Source organism: Pipistrellus kuhlii, unplaced genomic scaffold (assembly GCF_014108245.1).
Source record: "Pipistrellus kuhlii isolate mPipKuh1 unplaced genomic scaffold, mPipKuh1.p scaffold_m20_p_1, whole genome shotgun sequence".
Classification (NCBI taxonomy): domain Eukaryota; kingdom Metazoa; phylum Chordata; class Mammalia; order Chiroptera; family Vespertilionidae; genus Pipistrellus; species Pipistrellus kuhlii.
Genome location: NW_023425404.1, coordinates 12,298,935 through 12,322,105, shown reverse-complemented (window position 1 = coordinate 12,322,105; position 23,171 = coordinate 12,298,935). Strand labels below are relative to the sequence as shown.

Below are 23,171 nucleotides of genomic sequence, written 5' to 3'. Positions count from 1 at the left end.
TTCCCGGCCCTCTTAGCATTCATTTATTCATCCAGCCAATATTGATTGAGTAGCTCTTCTGAATTAGAGTTGGGGAGAAAAGCCTTGAGCTTTCTTCATACCCGTCTCCTTCTCTCTACCCCCCATCCTCCTCCTCACAACCCTGACCAAGGCTCTTGCCCCTCCCTTGTTCTGCCTGTCACACAGGGGTCCTATATTTAGGCTTTCTTAGACCCTTCCAACCTGCAAAAGAGTTGAGGATAGGGGGTCAGGTTTCCAAGATCTGCCCCAGCCTATCCTCCCACCCACTGTAGGGGCAGGTCCCAGCCAGGCTCTGCCAGAATCCCACCCATCACCCAACGTCCTGGACCAGGGGCCCCACTCTGTGCCAGCTCAGGCCCCGGGTCCCTGCCCCTGGGCGGCCCGCCCACGGCGCCCTGGCCCCTGGCGCTGCCAGCTTTTTGGAATTCCTAATCGCTCCTGGCCCCAGCGATTGGCTGCTCAGCTCTGACCCCACTTGGGCTGCCGCCTGGTTGGATAAAAGGGGAATCTCCTTGGGGCTCGAGAGCATCAGACACCGGAGGGGGCATCTGGGACCAACTTGGCGGAGCGGCGAGCCCGGCGGGGGTGGGGCGGGGGGAGCTGGAGACCGGCGCCGCGGCCCCTGCGAAGGAAGAGCCGGGAGATGACGGGGAAATCGGGGGAAGCGCTGAGCAAGCCCAAATGCGAGACGGTGGCCAAGAGCTCCCCGGGGAGCGCCCCGGCCCGGTGCACGGGCTTCGGCATCCAGGAGATCCTGGGCCTGAACAAGGAGCCCCCCAGCTCCCACCCGCGCGCCGCCCTCGACGGCCTGGCCTCGGGGCACCTGCTGGCGGCGCGCTCAGTGCTCAGCCCCGCGGGGGTGGGCGGCATGGGGCTGCTGGGGCCCGGGGGGCTCCCCGGCTTCTACGCGCAGCCCACCTTCCTGGAGGTGCTGTCCGACCCGCAGAGCGTCCACCTGCAGCCGCTGGGCAGGGCGTCGGGGCCTCTGGACGCCAGCCAGACGGCCAGCTCAGGTAGGTGAGGGCGCTGCCCGCCTCGGGCCGAAGCCGGGACCCCCCACCCCCGCCACCGGCTCTCGCTTGCACCGCAAGGCCATCCTTTGGGCGCAGAAGTTCCGGGGAGCCCGGGGCCTGGGGCCGGGAGGATGCCCCGGGCGCCGCCAGGCTTCCTGCCCCGGCGCCGTCCTCTCCCCGCGCCGGTCCCGGCTCCGGCGCGGCGCCCGGTTGGGGACCCCCTGGAAACGGGCGGGGGTGTCAGAGCCCTGGGGCGGCTGGGCCCCGGTTTCCCTGCTCCGCGGTGGCCCAGCCTCTGGGAGAACCTGCGCTCTCCTCCGCGCGCTGATGGCCCCGGGGCGGGTGCCAGCGTCGCCCGGCCCAGGCGCCCAAAGTTGTCTTTTCCTTTCTTGCCTCCATCCCAAACTCCCTCCCCGGTTTTGTCAGGGTTTGTGGGTGGGTTTTTTTTGGTTTTGTTTTGTTTGTTTGTTTGTTTGTTTTCACCCATGAGCTTGGACAACAGGCCACCGAAGCGGCTGGGTCGGCCATCGGATCCCCCCTAAGCGCCTCTGCGTGTGGGATCCCGGCGCCTGGGGGTCCGCGGCCCGCCCCGACCCGGCCACACCCGCCCGACCCCTGTCCCGGCCTAGCGTCCCCGGCCGCTCGGGCCTCCGGCTCCTGGGGTGCGCCGAACCTCCCCCGCCCCCCGATTTTCCGTTACCGTTTTATTTATTTTTATTTGAAAAAAAAAAAAAAAAAAAAAAAAAAAAGAACAACAACGAAAAGAGCCGCGGCGCGGCGTCTCCGGCCCCGAACGGGGGCGCGCTGTGCCGGCACCGAACTGGGGGCCGCGGCGCCGGAGGAGCCCAGCCCTGCCCCGCGCCCGCTGCCTGCGCCCCGGCCCCTCTCCGGGGGCCAGTTTTCAGTCCCCGGATAACGGGGCTGCGAGCGTGGGGCAGGGCGCGGAGCCCGGAGCGCCACGGGGGTCTCCCCGGCACCCCGAAGCGGCCCGGTTCCCGCTGTCCCTGCCCCCGGAGCCCCGGGCCTCGGCCTCTCTTACAACGAAATCCGCTCCAAACCTGCGATCAGGGGCGCCGGCACGGGCAGCGCCAGCCTGGGCTTGGGGATGGGGTCCGCCTGGCAGAAGGCTGGGACCCTGGGTCTGGGGCTCCCGGTGCTCGCCCCCCGGGCTGCCGCACGTCTCTGTCCGTTCCCAGACTCTGAGGATGTGTCCTCCAGCGACCGCAAGCTGTCCAAGGCGGCCCTGGCGCAGACCAAGAAGCGCAAGAAGCGGCGGCACAGGTAAGGCTAGCGGCTCTCCCGCCGCCTCCACCCCGGCCCTGCGTCCCCGGTGGGCTCGGGGTTCTCGGACCCCGTTTTCGCCGCCCTCAGATCCGAGGTCCCAGGCCGCGCCCGGGCTTGGGGAGCGGGCGCTGTTGAGGACCCCCGGGCCCTGGCGCCGGCCGCCCCCCTGGAGGACGGGGAGAGGCCGCCAGGGAGGCGCCCCGGGCCAGCCAGGCTTTCTCCTCTCCTCTGGGAAAAAGGAAAGGCCCCAGAGCCGGACAGGACAGCGGCTGGCAGCCCCCAGGTCCTGTCCAGGCTCCTGCGCATCCGAGAGCCACGCACACTGGCAGCTCGGCTCCCACCTCCGCCCGGCCCGCTCTCCTCTCCCGCGGCCTCTGGGCTGGCCATTCGCAACCGTGTCGCTCCCACTTTCCCCAAAGCTCAGGCGCGCCGTCTGCACGGATGGGAAATGGTCGTCAGGCTTGTGGTCATGGAGATAGCTTCCCTCCTCTGAGCCTCAGTTTCTTTGTCTGTAAAATGGGGAAAGACTGGGCAATGTGTGGACTTCGCCGGAGGGCAGTGGGCTGCACCGGGGTTCAGCTACAAAGAGAGCTTTACAAATGTCTTTAACTAGGCATCGCTTACACAAAGTTAAAATCCAATCCCTTCTTCGAAAAGAAAAGGTTTATCTTGAAAAGGAAGCCCTTCACCCCAGGCCGCACCCCCCTGGCCACCAGCTCCAGGTTCTGGTGTGAATTCCCCAGGAGCTTTGAAAGGAAAGAAAGCAGCAGCGAGAACCAAACATCTGCCCGACTTTCTGCCAGGGCTGCTTCCAGGCGCTGTCCCCGCGCTCACCAGATTTGTTCCCCCAAACTCCTCTCTGCGGGGGCCCGGGGGCCCCGGTGGGCGCCCCTGGCTCTCAGGGCATTTCACCCCATGGGCCCCTCCCCTTTTTCCCCGTGCCTCTGGGTTCTCTCACCCCAGTTTGTTCCCGCCTCATCGCACCCTTTCTCCGGGCGCTTTGCTGCGGTTCCCTCTTCCCTTCACCCTGGGAAATGGCACTCCTGGCCCCCACCTTCTAACAGGGCCCCTCCTGAGCCCTCCGACCCCAGCAGGCTCCCGCCTGAGTGCCAGTGAACTTTGACTTGGTGTCTCCATGGCCTTGGTTTGTTCCTTCTCTTCAGTCAGCTGTTAGGTTTTGTTCAGTTTGTTTTATTTTATCTTAAATGGAAACATTTTATTTTAGTCCTGATCCTGGGTCTTTTTTTTTTTTACATTCGTTTACCCAACGAATATTCATTAAAACATCTCTTTCGCACCCACGGCATGCTGGTCTCGGGGTAGTCCGGGGACAGGGACCAGACCACCAGGGAAGGACCCACCCGCTGAACTGCTTCGCGCTGGTGCGAGGGGGAAGGAGGAAGAAAGGGTTCCAGGGGGTTGAGCAGAGCCCTGGGAAGAGCATGCCCCACTCCCTGGGTGGCACCTGGAGCTGGCTGACCCCCAGCCCAAAGGCCGTGCTTCAGCCTCCCGACCCTCTGTCCTCACCTGCCACCCTCTCCACCAGGGATCCTATGGGAGCGCTGGAGGGTTCTCAGGGGGACAGGACAGCTCGCCACCTGCCCCAGGTTTCTGGCTATGTCTGGTGCGTGAAGGAAGTCGACTATTGGAGAGAGGAGAACGATTACTGATGGCCAGTGCCGTTTTTAATTAGTTTTTTAAAAACAACACAAACGTTATTCTGAGCTTCCCTCGTTTGGAGATTTCAGGGAAGAGCCCCTGGAATCTGGTGAGGGGAGCCGGACATCGCTTCTTCCCCAGAAACATCCCGGGATTATGGGGGTTGGAGAGGGGAGAGAGGAGGGGCCGGCAGCCTTGGGAGTCAATGCTTTTCCTCTCTCTGTGCCCAGGAAGCTCAGGCAGGAGACAGGGGGGACTCTGGGCTGCTGCAGAAAGCCAGGAGCAGGTTTTTGGGGTCACATTGTGGGAGGGTTCTGGGGAGCCCGGGCTGGCTCTGAGGCAGGAATGAGGGGAAATTTGGGGGGGGGGGGGTTGAGGCTTGGTTTTGTGTTTTGAGTGCGAGCTTGAGCTCTCCTCAGCAAAGAGCGTGCACTTGAAGGGGGTCTTAGCCAGCCTATTGTCAGCTCTTCTCTTGGGCTGGGCTGCGGCCACAGCACCTGCCTATGTGCTTGCTTCCGTTTCCCTCGTTTTGGAAAGGACGCCGCACGTTGTGATTGTTTGTTTTGACACCGGGTGGAGGGGACCTTTCAGTAAGTGGCAAGAGAGAAACAGAATGTCTTCAGAATTCTGAAGAAATGACTTTCTGCATACGCCTTTCATCACCACCCCCAAGAGGAGAGGAGAAACGATTTAGAATCAAACCCGTCGTTTTCTACGAGGAGCAGAATCCTTCTTCCTCAAGGTCCCCTGCCTCAGACCCCCGAGATCCTGGAGACAAACCCGCCCTGTGTGGGGAGCGTGAGAGCGGCAGTGGGGGATTCTGAACCCCAGTGCTGTCCCCAGTCCCCGGCCCCCGGGCTGCAGCGAGGAGGGCACCATGTTTACGGGCTGAGCGTGTGGCATCTGGACTCTGTTGCCTGTTGGCTTGTCGATGACATAAAGGCCACCTAGAACTCGGTGACATTCAGGTCTGAAAAAAGAAGAATTTGTGCCTGGAAGTGGATGGGTGGTGTGTTTATTCAAGAAAGCATGTCTGCGAACCCCCTGGTATTGGAAGGGGAATTTTATGTGCCGGAGCATATTTGTTTGCACGTCTTCCTAGGGCGAGAGGATGTAGCTTTTGTCAGATTCTTAAAGCAGTCGGATCCAAAATAGGTCAAGGTGAACTGCTCAGTGGGGGTGGGGGGCTGTGGAGGTAGGTTATTTCAGGGCGACCTGAGTGGAACTCCCCCGATGGGCCCCCCTGGGTGTGCCTCCCAGCTTGTGGGGGGGGGGGGTGGTGGAAGGATGGTGTTCTCTCCCCGTCATAGTCCTCACCCCTACAACTCCAGAACAGCTGTAAGGAGTTGGTGGAGCTGGGCAGGTGAGGAGGGCGGAGTGCTGGGTGGGCCCCAGGGGAGGGACAGTCAGTCCTCGGTTGCATAAACACTGGGGTCCTGGGGTCGCAGCTGTCTTTGATCTTGGGGTGAGTGCGATGTGAATGTCTGAGAGGAGCCAGGGAGCAGGTCCTAGGGGGAGGGGCATTATTTACCTGTGGCCTGTGCGTGGGAGGGGGAAGAGGGGCCCTCCGCCGTCTTCTCCAATGTCTATCTAGCACCCTTCCCCCAAAAGCTCTTCCAGAAAGATTCCTATCCTGAGATGCCCCCGCGGGCTGAACTAATCCCCACCACCACCCTGGGCATCCTCAGCCTTGGAAGAAGAAAAGTCAGAGAGCGAAGCTGAGTGTGTGCAAGCACGTGTGCATGCACGTGCACATGGGAGAGTGTGTGTGTGTGTGTGTGTGTGTGTGTGGGAGTGTGTCTGACTGTGCTGAGCCCCTGGGTTTGGGGTCTGTCCGAGAGGCACAGGGGAGGGCCGCTCTGTCCTCTCTGGGGCAGCCCCGTCCTTTTGCAGGGCCCTGAGTCCCCGTTTGCTCCCCGCAGGACGATCTTCACCTCCTACCAGCTAGAGGAGCTGGAGAAGGCGTTCAACGAGGCCCACTACCCAGACGTCTATGCCCGGGAGATGCTGGCCATGAAGACGGAGCTGCCGGAAGACAGGATACAGGTACAGCGCCCGAGTCCCCGCCTCCCTGCCTCCCATTTCCCCCACCATGGGGACACGGACGGACCAGGCTCCCAGATACCACCCCCCACCCACTTGCCTGGGGTCTCATGAAGAACAGCTCCGTGTCTGCTGAGCACCTCCCGTGGGAGGCGGGCGCTGCAGCGGGACGGGGCTTAGCAGGTGTGTCCTGGCTGTGTCCTCCACGCAGGCTTCCAAGGAGCGTTTCATACAGACTGTGGGGGAGGAGTTCGGGTGGGTCCTGGGTTCTGAGCAGTGGCTCTGCTGTGGCAGCTGTGCCCTCCCTGCAGCTGTGCCCCCCCCCCCTCCCCGCCGCTTCCGACCACCTGAGGCTCCTTCCTCTTCTCACAACCAAACAGCGGCCCTGTCTGAGCTCCAGCTCCTTTACTTCTCCGGGTCAGGCCCAGAGTGTGGCAGCACCTGTGCTTGCAGGCTGGCTCACTAGGCCTCCTATCCCCCTTCTCTCTCTCTCCCCTTTGCAAAAGTCTCCCCTTCTCCCCGCCTCGAAGTGGGCACAAAGTCCGAGCAACGAAGGAGAACCGAGAGGCTCTTCCGCGTGAGGAAGTCGGAAAGAGACCAAAGGAAAAATCCACTCCCGGCTGAGGGGGTTTCCCTTCTCCCCCCGCCCTCTCTCTCCGGGTTCGGAGGAAGACAGAGCCAATCCACCTCCCCTCTCCGCTTCTTCAAGTCTCCCGCCGCTTCTACGCGTCTTCCTCCCCCTCTCTGTTCTCGCTCTCCTTTCCTCCTCTCCTCCCCTCTCCTTCTTTCTCCTTCTCAGTCTCCTCCTCCTCCTTCTCACTCTCCTCTCCTCTCCTCTCCTTTCCTCCTCCCCTCCTCCCCTCTTCTCTGCCCCACCTCCTTTCCTCCTCCCCTCCCCCTCCCCTTCCCCCTCCCCTCCTCTCCAGGAGAGTTGGGCCATCACCAGCCACTGATCTGGGCTGAGCTGTCCTCAGCTGTGCTGGGCACAGGACCTCCCCAGGTGCCCCCCTCCCGTCCCCAGCTGGGCAGGAGGGGCTGCTTGCCATTCCTCTGGGAGGAGGTGAAGTCTGGTGGTGTCTAGACTAGGCCTCCCCAGGAGGAGCAGGGAGCTGGAGGAACATTTCCAAAAGATTTGGATTTGCCTTAGCTGGATGGCAACCTTACATGAAAGCTGTTCCCCTCACCTGGGAACATCACAGAGTGTGCACCACTGAGGCTGGGAAATGGGGACCTGAATCCTGAAACCCTCTGCCCGCACCCGGCCCCTGTGTCTCCAGGTATGATGGGGGTGGGGGCAGGGGGTGGGGCTAGAGGAGGAACCACCTACGGAGTGGGTGAGGGTGTGCGTGGGTGGCTCTGTGGATGGGCAATGAGGCCTGAGCCGCCTGAGCCTTTCTCTCCCTTGGAATTTCACTCAGTGGCTTTAGACATGGACACTAACCATGAGCTCAATCATTCATAATCAGATTATCTGATTAATGCTTTATCCATGGTGGCCTGGGTCCCTCACCCTCCACCCAGCTGGGTTTTGTGGGTAAGGCTGGGTGTTAATTCTGAGCCTTGTGTGTATGTGTTGTGTTTGTGGTATGGTGTGTGTGTGTGTGTGTGTGTGTGTGTGTAAGCCAAGGCCTAATCCAGCTGACGTGTGGGGGCACCTCAGCCTGGCCTTCATTAACACAGAGTTGGCTATAGCATGTGTGGGGTCGGGGGAGACTGACAAACGCCCCTGTGGGCGCCCCACATGGGCAGCACTGACCAGAGGAGAGAGCAGCTCGTCTCTGGCAGGGGCCGGTCCTGCAGCCTGTCTGGCAGGTGGTGGGAGTGGTTGTAACTGTGGACACTGGCTTCCTTAGGTTCCGGGGGTGTCTCTGGGCTGGTGTCTGAGGCCGCCAGGACCAGCAAGAAGGAGCAGGGGTGCGGAGTGTGTCATTGCCCTGGGCTGTGAGGCCTGGCTATGGAATGTGTGCATGTGGGAGAACCGAGGCGGGAATCCCTCCCAGGCTTTGAGCACCGCACGTTCCTTTGGCTAAATGCTTCCTGCCTCCAGAAGGTAGGAGCTGTGCCATAGCCCTGCCCCAAAGTGTTTTACCAAGTGACCTGGGGAAGTGTGTGTTAGCCTATATCAACCACAGTCACAGCTGTGACTTACAGAGCAGTTTCCGTGTGCCAGGCGCTCTGAATATGTGATGTGTGCAGGAGAGGCTGGGAGGTGCGGTGGTTAGGGGCGCCCACTCTGGAACCAGACTGCCTGGGTGTGGTCCTGGCTTCACCAGTTACCAGCTGAGTGACTGCCGACACGTTACTCTGCCCCCATTCCTCATCTGTCAAATGTGGGTGACAGTGGCCCCTGATGATGAGGTGTGTTCCATGCTGTGCCGGGCACATGCCCAGCTCTGCTCTCATTAAATCCTGCTGGCCCCTGGTGGGGACCATTCGTGTCCTTTATTACCGAGGAAACTGAGGCAGAACAGCTACCAAAGCCACCCAGCTAGTAAGCGGGGGGCACAGGGACCTGAACCCACATGTTCACCACCTGCCTGGGGTTTGCAGCCCACGCTCTAACGGGAAGCTGAGGGAAAGAGATGGTCAGGAGCGGGGCCTGTGTGAAACTGTTTTTTTTTTAAATATATTTTATTGATATTTTACAGAGAGGAAGACAGAGGGATAGAGAGTTAGAAACATTGATGAGAGAGAGTCATCGATCAGCTGCCTCTTGCACACCCCCTACCGGGGATGTGCCCGCAACCAAGGTGCATGCCCTTGACCGGAATCGAACCTGGGACCTTTCAGTTCCCAAGCCAATGCTCTATCCACTGAGCCAAACCAGTCTCGGCTGTGTGAAACTTCTTTATCAAAATAACCAGCACTTACATTGAGCACCAGGCACTATTTAAAAAAATCACTCATAGGTAAGTACTTACTTCTTCAATGGGCGCAACACACGTCTCCCTCCCCGCTGCCCACCAGCAGCCCTTCCAGTGGCACCAGCTTCCTTCGTTTCTTTCTAGAGTCAGTGTAAGTCTGTTCCCAAGAGATCGGGACACCCAGGGAGCTAGGACACCGGTGTTACCGCTGCCATGTGGCAGATGGGGAGCCGGCGGCCAGCTGCAGACCTGAGTCCCTTTGGACTCCAGAGCACTTCCTCCCTGCACTGCCGCCTCCCGCCACGTCCTTCCCACCTGCTCAGGTAGGAAGGGCATCTAAAGATGGAAAACTGCCACTCGGGAGCCGTCCCCGCCTCCAGCTTTCAGCCAGAGGCGTGTGTGTGTGTGTGTGTGTGTGTGTGTGTGTGTGTGTGTATACGGGCCAGGGAGAGGGGGTAATTAGAGCCTCCAAGTCTGAGGTGAGACACTCTCAAGGTGGAAGGGAACAGTGATGGGACTGGATGGTGGAAGGGAACAGGGATTGACTGGATGGTGGAAGGGAACAGTGATTGGCTGGATGGTGAAAGGGAACAGTGATGGGACTGGATGGTGGGAGGGAACAGTGATTGACTGGATGATGGAAGGGAACGGTAATGGGACTGGATGGTGGAAGGGAATGGTGATTGGACTGGATGGTGGGAGGGAATGGTGATTGGCTGGATGGTGGAAGGGAACAGTGATTGGCTGGATGGTGGAAGGGAACAGTGATTGGCTGGATGGTGGGAGGGAACAGTGATTGGCTGGATGGTGGAAGGGAACAGTGATTGGCTGGATGGTGGAAGGGAATAGTGATGGGACTGGATGTCCGTGACTCGGGCCTTTGCTCTGGCTCTGACACCATCAGGCTTAGCAGAAGCCAGGTCACTTCCCCTCTGTTTCCCGTCTGTGGAAAAGAGGGGGTCCCTTCCAGGAGGGGGCCCCTCACATCACCTTCCTCACCAGGTTCCTTGGTGGAATGGGGGGGGGGGAGGGTGACAGGCGGAGTAACAGCCCCAGATGGGCAGCTGGGACACACCCTCTCTGGGCCAATCCAAGTGAACCTCCGGTGTGTCTGAGGCCTGCCGTCTAACAAAGTCCAACACACCTACTTCCCATCTTAATTTAAAATTTTTAATGTTGACACCATTGCAGATGTCCCCCATTTCTCGCCTTTGCCCGCCTCCATCCAGCCCCCACATTCCCCCCGTGCCTCCCACACTGTTGTCTGTGTCCCCGAGCTATCCATGTATGTTCTCTAGTGAATCCTTCACCTTCCTTTACCCAGCCCTCCCTGCCTCCCCCCTCCCTCTGACATTTGTCAGTCTGTTCCTTGTATCCATGCCTCTGGGTCTATTTTGTTTATCAGTTTATTTTGTTCATTAGATTCCACATATTAGTGAGATCATATGGTATTTATTTTTGAGATCATATGGTATATATTGTCCAACTGGCTTATTTTGCTTAATGTAATAATTTCCCAAGTTCCTTCTTTCTTACAGCTGAGTAGTATTCCAATGTGTAAATGTACTATCGTTGTTTTGTCCATTCATCTACTGATGGGCACTCGGGCTGATTCCAGATTGGGGCTATTGTAAATAACGCTCCTACAAACATAGGGGTCCATATATTCTTTCTGATTGGTGTTTCAAGATTCTTAGGATATATTCCCAGAAGTGGAATCACAGGTCAAAGGGCAATTCCATTTTATTTTTTAAAAATATATTTTATTGATTATTTATAGAGAGAAAGAGAGAGGGATAGAGAGTTAGAAACATGGATGAGAGAGAAACATGGATCAGCTGCCTCTTGCACACCTCCTGTTGGGGATGTGCCTGAAACCAAGGAACATGCCCTTGGCCGGAATCAAACCTGGGATCTTTCAGTCCACTGAGCCAAACTGGTTAGGGCAAAAGGCAATTCCGTTTTATTTATTTATTTATTTTAAATGAAATATAGTGGCAACCATACTTTGGTAAAAACTGCTGTTTGAATTTTAACCCTGCTAAGTCTGGCTCTTGCATCTGATTAAAACACTGGGTACTTACCTCAGCTTCCAGGTGAAGACCTGGAGGCTAAGGCAATTTTCCCTTGCCTGGGACCAGGACCACAAGAGAATGATTCCCACTGACTCAGTAGCTTCAGGGATAGAAACTGTAGATAACCTTTAGAGTCTAACCGCTGAGCTCTGCTTCTGTGTTATCGCTATCGCAAGATAGGGCCACATTCCAATGTCCAGCAGGACGTGACTGTGAACCGACCCTGCAGGCTGTCCCCAGTCTTTAGGATTTAGGAACAAAAGGAAAATTTTTGTGGTTTAAACTTTTAAAAGGAATTGCCTACCCCTGAAACGGTGCAGTCATTTGGAGTCCACCTGCATGTGGTGCTCTTGTGGCTGTCCTGGCCAGTTCAATAAATCCTTGCCTGCTTTTTTAAAATTAATTAGTCAGCCTCCGATGGTCTTATTTTGAACCCCAGGTTCAACCCCACAACATTAAATATATTTTATTGATTTTTTTACAGAGAGGAAGGGAGATGGATAGAGAACTAGAAACATCAATGATGAGAAAACATCAACCAGCTGCCTCCTACACAACCCCTACTGGGGATGTGCCTGCAACCAAGGTACATGCCCTTGACTGGAATCGAACTTGGAACCTTTCAGTCTGCAGACAGACGCTCTATCCACTCAGCCAAACCAGTTTTGGCGGCAATTCCATTTTAAATTTCTTGAGGAGACTATCATACTCTTTTCTGCAGTGGCTGTACCAGTCTGCATTCCCATACCTACTTCTCATCTTTGTTCCCCTGCCAGCAAGCCAAGCTCTGAGCCTCAAAGTACTCATTTGTAACATAATAATGATAACATCTCCCCACCTGTAAAAAGGAGGGGTCCCTTCCTGGGAGGGGCCTTCGCTTTGAGTACAGGTATTGTTATTACTGGCATTAGAAGCATTTACTATTGTCCCAGGTATTAAGTGCTTGCCATGCCCTGTCTGCTAAACCCTCACAACAGCTGGATGAATTAGATGCTCCTGTCCCCCTTTTCTGGGAGTGGAAAAGGCGGGGCTGATAGAAGTAAGTACCCTGTTTCCCCGAAAATAAGACAGTGTCTTATATTAATTTTTTCTCCCAAAGTTGCACTAGGTCTTATTTTCAAAGGATGTCTTATCTTTCCATGCGCTAGGTCTTATTTTCGGGGAAACACGGAGGTAGCCTGGATTCAAACCCAGAACTCAGCTACCATCACGGGAGGGGACGTGCACTCCTACCTCCATAAGCTGGCAGGACCGTGGCAGCAGCGCAGTGGGGCAGCCTCTCTGTAAAGGGCCTCGCCCTCTGCCCTGGGGCTTGGTGGGCACACAGTTCCGGCTCCTAGGCTCTCTGGGTTGGGGTGAAGGGATGTGCACTGTGGGAGAAAGAAGAGATTCCGAGTCTCCATACCAGGCTCAGACATGCGGTCCTCATTGTGTCGCCCAGGATGCTGGGGCTGGTGTTCTGGAGGCCCCTGCCAGGGGCCAGCGCTAGGGTAGAGGAAGTGGATTTCCAGACCGTATTTCCTCTGTGAGCCACGCCTTCCAAGAAAGATACTATCGGGGTAATCCTGTCCATGCACTTACTTGGCTACTGGGTTTCTTTTTGACAAAAATTATCCTTATTTTATTGCCCTCATGGCAGGGATGGGGATGTGTAAAGCGAGCTGAGCCCGCCCCCTCCTCTCCCCCCTCCCGTCTTCACAGCCTGGTGTTTGGACTCTCTGGCTAGCACTGCTTGATTCTGCCTTTTTTCTTCTTCCTAATATTTTTATTGATTTCAGAGAGGAAGGAAGAGGAAAGGAGAGATAGAAACATAAACGATGAGAGCGAATCATTGATTGGCTGCCTCCTGCACACTCCCTACTGGGGACTGAGCCTGCCACCCAGGCATGTGCCCTTGGCTGGAATTGAACCTGGGACCTTCCCTCCGTAGGCTCTATTCACTGAGCCAAGCCGGCTAGGGCTGGTGCTGCCTTTTATCCAGTGGTCCCTGCCCAAGGGATGGGAATGAAGTTTGGGGGAATGCTAATCCAGAAGTCAGAAGACAGGCGCCCAGAAGGGAAAGGGTTGGGCCTCAGCCTGGGACTTTTATTAGGATCACAGCTGCTTTAAAAAACTTTTATTTTATTTTTCGACTACAGTGACATTTAATATTATACTAGCTTCAGGTACACAGCATAGTGGTTAGATGTTTATGTAACTTGTGAAGTGATCCTCCCGTAAGTCTTGCACCCACCAGACACCATAGATAGTTATTGCAGTAATATTGACTATATTCCCTAAAATGTACAAATTGGCAATTACAAAATGGTCACAGAGCATCTTTTTAATGCATATATATTTTTATTGATTTCAGAGAGGGAGAAATAGAAACATCAATGATGAGAATCACTAATTAGCTGCCTCCTGCACGCCCCTCACTGGGGACAGAGTCCACAACCCGGGTGTGTGCCCTCGACAGGAATTGAACCCCAGGACCCTTCAGTCCCCAGGCCCACACTCTATCCACCAAGCCAAACTGTGTGTTTTTAAAGCTCCGCAGGTGATTGTGCGCAGCCAGTGTGAAGCGCTGGGTCAGAGGCTGAGGAGAGGAGTTTCTCAGCCGTGAGTGGGTTCATATGAATGGGAGAAAGTGGAGTTTTGGGTGACAAGATGGGATAGGAACAGGATGTCTTGCCAGGTGTGTAGTAGGGGTTGGTGCTGCCTGAGGCTCCCAGGAGGAGTGAGCAGAGCTGCCCCCTAGTGGACACCAGGGGCTGCAGCAGGGTCAGGCTTCTCGGCCGGAAGCTGGGACTGGAAGGGGTGTGCTGAAATATGGTGTCAGAAGTGCTGAGTGGATGTGGAATGTGAAGTCGTTAAATCACACCAGCGGCGAGCCCAAATTAATCAGCTTCCAGCCAGAGGAGAGGGAAGAAGTGGGGTGGATGCGATGGACAATGGCAGGGGGCAAGGTTAGAGGGCTGGGGCCGGGGTAGCCAAGGTCCCAAAATGTGCAAAAAGCATCCGATTGTGCAAGGTGTCTCCTTGAAGGGCTCAATTCTGGAAGGTCTGAGAGGCTTCCTGGGAGATATCTGAGGGAAGGAGTCCCGGGCAGGTTGTCCCGTGGGGAGACAGGGATGGGAACGTTGCCAGACAGGAGCTGTGTGAAGACAACAGAAGCCGCGGCTGCTCGTGCTGGTTCCCCACAGAGAGAAAGAGCTGATCGAGCTGGGGACTTGGGGCAGGAGAGCTCCCATTGGGGAAGAAGCCCTTCCCAGGTCCAGTCCGTCCCTGGAGGCACAGTTCTCAGACCTTCTCTGCCAGCGGGGGAGGCACCCGCCGGAGCAGCTGCTGGCCGCCAGGGGCATCCTCCCTGGGGGTCCTCGGAGCTGCGGGGAAAATGCACGAGGAGCCCAGGCTCTTTCTGGAGCTGGAAGATCTTCTCAACTCATCTCTGCTCAGGACGCCAAACCTGGTGATCCCTGCTGTCACTTTTGGGCCCTACTCCGGAGCTCAGAGTCCTCACGGGAAAGGCCGGGCTCTGGTCCTTGTGGGAGGGCCTCCTGAGGAGTCCTGAGCCCCACCCCCCTGGCGGGGGGCAGGCTCTTCCAGAAAGTAAGTCCAGGAAGTGAGTGGGAGCGGGATGGAAGGGATATTTTGGGCCTGTGGGGACCAAGAGACCAAGGAGGAAAAGGGCCCAAATGCTGCGAAGGAACCTGGGAGGCGAGAGCTGGGAGGGCCTGGCTTTGTGTGAAAAGGGTCGCTGGCCACTTGCTGGGAAGCAAAGCCTCATCTCATTGCACATTTGCCTCCAGAATGCACCCAGCGTCCAGCCCACGTGTTTTAGTTCTTACCACGTGCCAGGCATTTCCCGTGCACCATTCTGTTCAGTTTTTACAACAAACCTGCCAGGCTATCACAGGCAGATGAGGAGCTGGAGTCAGAAAGGTTAGGAAATGCATCCAGGGTCGCCAAGTTGGAGGCAGAGCAGGGATCTCAGCCTTGGTCTTCCAGCTGCTGATCACGGCGCCTGGCAGGGCTCTGCAAGGTGTGCTCTTGCATTTGGGCCTCAAGGAAGCGATGTAGGGAGAGTTGCAGGGGCATTTGTCCATCCCCCCCCACCCCCCCCCACACACCCCTAGTTATTGTTGTTCTTTTTTTAAAAAAATATATATATATATATTTTATTAACTTTCCACAGAGAGGAAGGGAGAGGGACAGAGAGCTAGAAACATCGATGAGAGAGAAACATCAATCAGCTGCCTCCTGCACACCCCCCAATGGGGATGCACCTGCAACCGGAATCAAACCTGGGACCCTCCAGTCCGCAGGCCGACGCTCTATCCACTGAGCCAAACCGGTTTTGGCAAAAGGAGGTATTCTTATTTTACGTCCGAAGAAGCTGGGACTGAGGGAAGGCAAGGAACTTGGCCGAGACCACACAGCGCTTTTTGTCAGAGCGGGGAATGCCAGTGCAGGGCGGCCCACCTCAGGGCTTCTGGCGAGTGTTTACGCTCTGTGCACCCATGCTGGTTGCTTCCGGGGAAGGGAGAGGAAGGTAAACACGAAGAGTGGTCAGGGTTAATTCTCATCCCTTGCCCACGTCCCTCCGAGGCATCCTCGCCACGGCTTCCCTGCCAGTTGTCCTTAAAAGAAATTGTTTTGGCCGTTCAGGTTCCTCCATGAATCGGAGCAGCATCTGGTCTTTGCAGAGAGCCAGGCGTTCCAGGAGCTCATCACCCGGGGTCCGGATGGCTCCTGGTTTGACGACCAGCTGGCACCAGCTCCCCTGGGAGGGTGTAGGCGAAGTCTGATCTGCAGTTACTCATTTCCCCACATTAGGAGGCCCAGAAAAATGGTTCTTTTAGAGGCCCCAGATCTGATCTGAATCCCAAGTTTGCACCCCTTTCTTCTTTTTTTTTTTAATCCTCACCTGAAAATACTTTCCCCATTGATTTTTAGAGAGAGTGGGAGAGAGAGGGAAAGACAGAAATAACGATGTGAGAGAAACACATCGATGGGTTGCCTCCTGCACGCGCCCCAATCAGGGCCCTGGCTGGGGAGGAGCCTGCAACCGAGGCACATGCCCTTGACCCAAATCAAACCCAGGACCCTTTGGTCCGCAGGCTGACACTTTATCCACTGAACCAAACCGGCCAGGGCTGCACCCCCTTCTCCAGTAAAGATGCTGGGTGCATTTGAAAGCCCACCACCATCTCCAGCGCTGCTGCTCATGGAATCCCGAGGAAGCCAAGGCAATGCGCCCTCCTGGGCCCCACCCTCGGAGAGGGACTCTGCCTTTCTGTACTCCAGTCCTTCCCTCAGAATCTGTAAATCCAAACTGTGCTGGACATGAAAAGTTCTGTCGTACGTTTGGAATCGAAACTCATTAGTGACAAAAACCAGACTGGACCCTATATTTCTCTCTCAGAGTGAGTATGGATAGGCTTTAGTGCAGAAATCAGCTGATGAGTCCGATTATGGCGCTGCTGCTGCTGCTGCTGCTGCTGCTGTGGGGTGTTATGTAACATGTCGCATATGCGTCACCCGTTATTTATAAAATCCACAACGTTCTGGAGGCTGGCCCCACACAGCCCAGCTACGGGGTGTGGCCTCGTTTTATAATGCCCCCTGTTCAAGCAGGAAGGCCACCTCCTGATCAGGAAGCAGGTGGCTGATGTAGATTCATAAAGAGAGTCCTCCCAAGGGGTCAGACGAGGTGCCTGACTTCCATCACCCAGGGGCTCCTGCTTTGCTGTCTTCTCTGCGAGGCGGATGACACCAGAAGCAGCTTAGCCCTGAGTGTGGATTTTTCCTGTGGGAGAAGGCAGCTTGAGACAAGTGGGTACTCGGAAAGGGTGAGCAAGGGCCAGTGGGAAGGAAGATGGGACAGGACGAGGTCTCAGGCAGATCGCAGGCCCTAGGTAGGGCCTGCAGCGGGGAGATCTACACAGCACAGAGCTAAGCCGGGACCATGGCCAGTCAGCCCGGCTCATTGCTCACCGCTGTCTGAGCTTTAGCGCCCAGAGCACAGCCACCGAGTGGCCTTCAAATGACAGAAACCCTGTCCTGGGCAGGTGTCACTCAGGGCTGTCTGGGTCAGGACCAGGGGGAGGCCCTGCCCGTTGCTTCTCAGCTCCCCAGGAGGGTCCCAGCAGATGGGCAGGTGTCAAAGCCGATGGTATCAAAGGTGAGAACCACCCTGAGTGGCACCAGCGACTGTTTTTTAATAGAGCTGGCCAGTGTCAAGGCGGAGTGGCGGGGGACGGCTTTTCCATTGTCAGAGGTTCCCGTTATTTACAAATGAAGAAATGCCGAAACACGGTTACACCCATTCGGGTCCACTTATCAAGTTGTGCGTGGACGGTGCGGTCTTTCTGCAATCCTCCACAGCAGCGTGTCTGGGACCGCAGGGATGTTTGGGGGGTAGCGGGGGTGCGAGGCGAGGCGGCTGGGGCGCCCCCTGCCGGACACGGCGGGCCGCGCTCCGCCGCAGACTCCGGGCTACCGCGGGCCATCGGGGCGCTCCTCCTGCCACCTGGCGGCGGCGGCGGGAACTGCAAGGGCGCCCCGCCCCCGAGCCCCGCCGGCTGGCCGGCCGGGCGGGGGCCTCCCCGCGGCGGAGGCAGCAAAGGGTTAAGCTGTCAGCGGCGCGACGTTAAACAGGTGTCAAAGGCGCCCCATATATCTGCAGATGGAAATCAAATTCTTTGCCGTATAAAAAGATAAATTACCCAGGCGCTGCCTCGCGTCCCACTCATCACGCCAGCGCCAGACGGCAAGCAATTTTTTTTTTTTTAATGTGCTAACGACCTAATCAAGCAATCAAGTCTGAGAAGATTGCAGAGTGACCGGGGCAGCCATCTGCCGGCGAGCCCCGCATCCATTCCCCGCGCGGGGCGGGGCGGGGCCGGGGCGGGAGCTGCGGGGAGGGGGGAGGGGGTGGAAGAAGGGGGAAAAAATCCTAAACAAATTAACACCCAATTTTCCCCGTCTAATTAGTTAAATGAGAAGTGTTCGGGGTCCCCCGGGGCGGGGGGGCGGCCCGCGCGGCCTCCCCAGCATTAATTAGCGCGGGTCAATGCCGCGGCTCCCGCGGGAGCGGCCGCTTTAATTTCCCGTGATATTTCAGCGCCTGAGGCCCATCGATTCAAACTGAAATTAACTTATTTTTCAATCAGCCCAGGGCTGCCCCTGGGGGTGACTCTTCTTTTGCCGCCTCCTGAATGGAGCGCGAGCAATTTTTCATCAAAAGCTGAAGCCTCCGCGCCGGGGGCGGGCGGGGCCAGGAGGGGGGAACCGGCGGGCGGGCGAGGCGAGGGAATGGAAATCGCAGCGGAAACTAATAGGTTTCTGGAATCCGCCCCCGCCCTCCACCTTCTCTCCCCTCTCCCCAGAGCTCCTTGCTGCACAGGGGGGTCGCAGCCCAAGGGGCTGAGGGAACCAGAGGGGCTCCCCGGGCCTGGGGTCCTCCCCGGGGAACAGTGGTCTGGCCCTGGCCCTGGCTCTGGCTGCCGTCAGTGGCTGGAAGTCTCAGCAAAGCTGGTTTGGGAGACAGGAATCTCCCCTCCCCCAGCATGGCAGCTCCTCCAGGATGGGACAACCGCCCACCATTCAGTCCGCACCAGGCAGTCCTGGGACCAGAAAGACACCTTCCCTAACGTGCCCCCACCACACCTTCCTAGGTCTCCACTCCTGTCTGCTTCTCCCACCACTGAGAATGCCATCTTTCTCCCCTGGCCGAGGGATGGCGGCCCGACTCCCTCAAACAGGATGCTGCCTTAGGGTGGTAACTGGAGAGCAGGCGAACGGGGGCCCTGTGGATGGCAGGCTCCGGGCAGGGCCCGGAGGCCGCTGACTCAGGCCTTCCGGGGGCCTCCCCTCCTCTGCTCAGTTCCCAGGCTCCATGGCACCTTCCTGCTCCCTGGAAGCCTTCGGAGACTGCTCGGGGCTGGGGGGAGAGGGAGCTCTGAACACGGCTAGTCCAGCCCCTGGGAAGGAACGTGTGTCTCTGAAAGTCAGAACATTCTCTTTATGGCCTGAGGGCTGAGCACAGGAGCTACCAGGGTCGGGCTTCTCAGCTGCAAACTGAGGACCACATTGGGCACTGCTCACCTGCAGGACCCTGTCCTGGAGGTGTCCTTGTCTCATAAATAAAAAAAAAAAAAGACGCATTTCACCCATTAGACCCTCACAGGACAGTGAGAGTCCTAGGAGGGGACGGTCTCATTCCGGTGGATACCCCTGAGTCTGGAGGAACCCCCTGGTTCCATGGGGCTTGAGTAAGGACCCCCACCTGGAGAAACCGGCGGTCCCAAGAGTACGGGGCCGTTGGCCCTGGGAGGGGTGGGGACCCTGACTCCAGACAGACATGGGGGGTGGGGGAGGGGAGAGGCCTGGGCCCAGGGCCCCTCGGACACGCCCCTGACCTGTACGCCTGCACCGGCAGGTCTGGTTCCAGAACCGCAGAGCCAAGTGGAGGAAGCGGGAGAAGTGCTGGGGCCGGAGCAGCGTCATGGCGGAGTACGGGCTGTACGGGGCCATGGTGCGGCACTCCATCCCGCTGCCCGAGTCCATCCTCAAGTCCGCCAAGGACGGCATCATGGACTCCTGCGCCCCGTGGCTGCTCGGTAAGAGCCCACGCCCTCCCTGGGGCCCTGCCCCTGAGGCCAGGGAGTGGGCTCCCCCCGGAGGGGACAGGCCCAGGAGCAAAGGGGCCCCGCACAGCAGCGGAGCGGAAGGGAGGCCTCCGAAGCAGCCCCCAGCTCCTTTGCGGGGCTCCGTGTGGGCGGGGCCCAGCGCTTGGTGTCTCTCCTGCATCTACCCATGGTGCCTAGACGTCCATCCTGGACAGGTCCCTGACTATGGGTTCTTTTGTCCTGTGAGGGGGTGTGACTGGTGCCCCAGAGTCTGTGCCCCTTCCTTCCCTGGTGGGAGGGGCGCTTGTGAAGAATGAAACTGCCCCTCTTAGGGCTTGGGGGACCCCTGGGTCCTTTTGGCCGCCATTCTGGCTTTGCCCAAAGGCCTTCTTTCCCCCTGAATCTCTCCACCTGCCATCTTCCCCCGCCTGCCAATGGGCCTCTGTCTTGGGGTCCTACAATCTGGAATCCCAGGAGGGAGGGGTAGGGAGCAAGCACTGCTTGGGAAGGGACAGAGGGCTGCCAGGGGGCAGTGCCCGGGGCGTGGCTGGGAGAAGCCCTCTGCAGGCCTGGCCCAGCCCTGGGACGCGTGTGACTGTGGTGTGTGAAGCAAGGCTTTCTGCTCGTCCTTAATTCTGGCCTCTCTCTATCTTTGCCGTTTTCAGTTCAAGATGGCTTTCCCAGGCGCTTTTCTAAACCCGAATACCAACACTTCTTTTTAGGGATGCACAAAAAGTCGCTGGAGGCGGCGGCCGAGTCGGGGAGGAAGCCCGAGGTGGAGCGCCAGGCCCTGCCCAAGCTGGATCAGATGGAGCAGGAGGAGCGGGGCCCCGGCGGCCCCTCGGCCCTGTCCCAGGAGGAACTGAGGGAGAACAGCATCGCGGCGCTCCGGGCCAGGGCGCAGGAGCACAGCACCAAGGTGCTGGGGACCGTGTCCGGGCCCAGCCGCCTGGCCCCGGACGCCGAGGAGCCCGAGGAGGAGGCGGCCGCGGACGAGGACAGGCCGGGGGAGACGCCGAGTCCTCGGCAGCTGGAGGACGTGGCTTAGGTCAAAGGTCAAGGGCGCGCTGCCACCGGAGCCCAGGACTCTGCTCTCCTCAGGCCCGTGGTGCCAGGAGGCGTTCTCGAGGCTGGGCTCAGCCTGGCTTTTGCCACCCTCTCCCTGCCCCATAGACCCTCCGTGACACAGCTCCGTTCCTGCCAAGGCTTTGGACCACGCTGGTGTCCCCTTCCTAGTCTTGACCTTGTCAGCCTCCTCCTCAGCCCAACAGCCCTGCCTCAGGAATCCTTCTGCTGCCCACACCGCCCCCTCAGCCGCTTTCACTCAATCCCTGGCCACTCTCACCGTCCTCATGGTCCTCTCGCTCTAGACCCTCCCCCCAGCTCTAACGCCCTGTGGATTCTGCTCCCCCCCACCAGGCCCACAGCCCATTGCCTGCCCGGCCCCGTCAGGGGGAGGGGCCCTGCACTCCAAGGCCAATGTCCTGAGCACCCCCACCCTCAGCCAGCTTCTCCCCTCAGTCTGTCCTTTCCCGTGGGCTGGACCTGGGCCTCCGCCGTGGGAATGTACTGCCCTGAAGGCCCAGGCACAGCCTCTGCTCCACCCCCTCCGTGGGGCCCAGATTAAACATGGGAGGGAAGACTCAGCCCGGGCCCCTCGGCCGCCCTCCATGGTCACCCCGAGGAACCTGCCCTCTCCACACCCATCCTGCCCCACCATCCCTCCCAGCACCGGTGCCGGCCACACGTGAGATGATGTACAACCTGTAGTGAGTCCAGGGCCCGGGCCCTGCAGCCAGGGGCACCTCTCACCCATGCCGTGGCACTCTGCACTGCTGGTGGGGGGGGCACCCCCTCCTCCAGGGCCCTTGGGCTGAGCTCTAAAGCACCCGCTCCCCGATGTGCTGCCTGTGACCCCTACTCACTGTGCAAGGCGCCCTTCCCCTGGAGCTTCTCGCAAATCAATGGTTCGCATGCGCCCTGCCTTGGAGCAGCCCAATCCAGCTGTTAACTGAACACCCGGGGAGCCACAGACCTTGACCCAATTCCACCCAGGCTATCCTGGGAAGGCCGAGCCTGGAGAGGGCCTGGGGCTATATAGTCATCGAGGTTTTGTCACAAGGAGGGAATGAGAAAAGGCTCAAAGGAGGTAAGCAGGAGCCAGTGTGAGACCCAAACTACAAACTAAGCAATGGGCACACAGCTTCATGCCAGGGGTGTGCCCAGGTGCCTGTGCACTAGAAGGAGACAGGCAGTGACCATGTGGGGGTAGGGGGCAAAGGGTCTCTTCCTGTCTGCCGAGAGGAGCTGTGCTTACTGGCGGCCTCTCTGCAGCTGTCCCTTCACCCCCAGGCCGTCATGTCCCCCTCACCCCATCGCATCTCCTCACCATCCCACCTCTTCTGCAGGGAATACCTCGAGAAAGGCCTGAGACAGTGAACTGGGATTTTAATTCCCTGTCAAAAGTTGATTTCTTCTTCATTCCACTCACAGAACTCTCCCCTGGTTCTTGTCTCTGCCCCGTTGGTTTGACGTGTTAGACTGTAGCCCCCGGCGTGTAAATAATGTACATAGAGTGAGGAGAAAGAGCCTTGACATTGAGGTATTTGAAATATGAACTGTAATAACTCCTAGGTATTCCAAACCTGTGATTTCTGTGCCATTTTCTGTAAAGATACAAGAATAAAATTGATGTAAAAACAGCAGGGGAGGGGTCCAGCGGTCCTGTGTGTGTGTGTGTGTGTGTGTGTGTAGCATAAAACCAAATCATGAAGGCAGTTTAGGTCAAATTGTTGGGTCCCCTTTTAAAATTACTGCAACTGGCCAAAACCGGTTTGGCTCAGTGGATAGAGCGTCGGACTGCGGACTGAAAGGTCCCAGGTTCAGTTCTGGTCAAGGGCCTGTACCTTGTTTGCGGGCACATCCCCAGTAGTGGGTGTGCAAGAGGCAGCTGATCGATGTTTCTCTCTCATCGATGTTTCAAACTCTCTCTCTCTCTCTTCCTCTCTGTAAAAACTCAATAAAATATACTTTTAAAAAGTACAAAAAAAAAAAAAAATTACTGCAACTGTAGAAGCACGTGGCCTGCCTTCCTCCCCTGAGCTGACATTTGTCACCTGTCAGTGACATTTATCACTGTGATGGGGGCCCTCCTCCATTGCAGGCACATCTAACACAGCCCAGCCCTTCGGTCCTGAAGTTACTGCCGATGACTCCCTCCTTCTCACACAATAGGTAGTCGGCAAACTCATTAGACAGTAGAGCCAAATAGCAACAGTATAACAGTTGACATTTCTTTTGAGAGCCAAATTTTTTAAACGTAAAACTTCTAACGCCACTTCTTCAAAATAGACTCGCCCAGGCTGTGGTATTTTGTGGAAGAGCCACACTCAAGGGGCCAAAGAGCCGCGTGTGACTCGCAAGCCGCAGTTTGCCGACCACGGCACTAACCTTTCCCTCTGGTACTTAACTTACAAGCAACCCTTTTTCTTCCATCCCTCAGGCGAAGCCCACAGCCCATCCTGGCCCCCAAGAATCCCAACTCCTTCCTCTGTGTACACATGTGTACAGAAATGTCTTACATCACAGCATTAATTA

At 57.6% G+C, this 23,171-nt stretch overlaps 1 protein-coding gene across 1 annotated transcript; it reads left to right on the top strand.

The window, feature by feature from the left end:
* The first annotated feature begins 634 nt into the window (after window positions 1-634).
* Window positions 635-20,883, top strand: VSX2 (visual system homeobox 2). Its single transcript, XM_036431532.2, has 5 exons — window positions 635-1,034; window positions 2,231-2,315; window positions 5,900-6,023; window positions 19,385-19,565; window positions 20,297-20,883. The coding sequence occupies exons 1-5, from the start codon at window positions 665-667 to the stop codon at window positions 20,620-20,622; spliced, it is 1,086 nt and encodes a 361-aa protein (XP_036287425.1). The 5' UTR covers window positions 635-664; the 3' UTR covers window positions 20,623-20,883.
* Window positions 20,884-23,171: the final 2,288 nt, after the last annotated feature.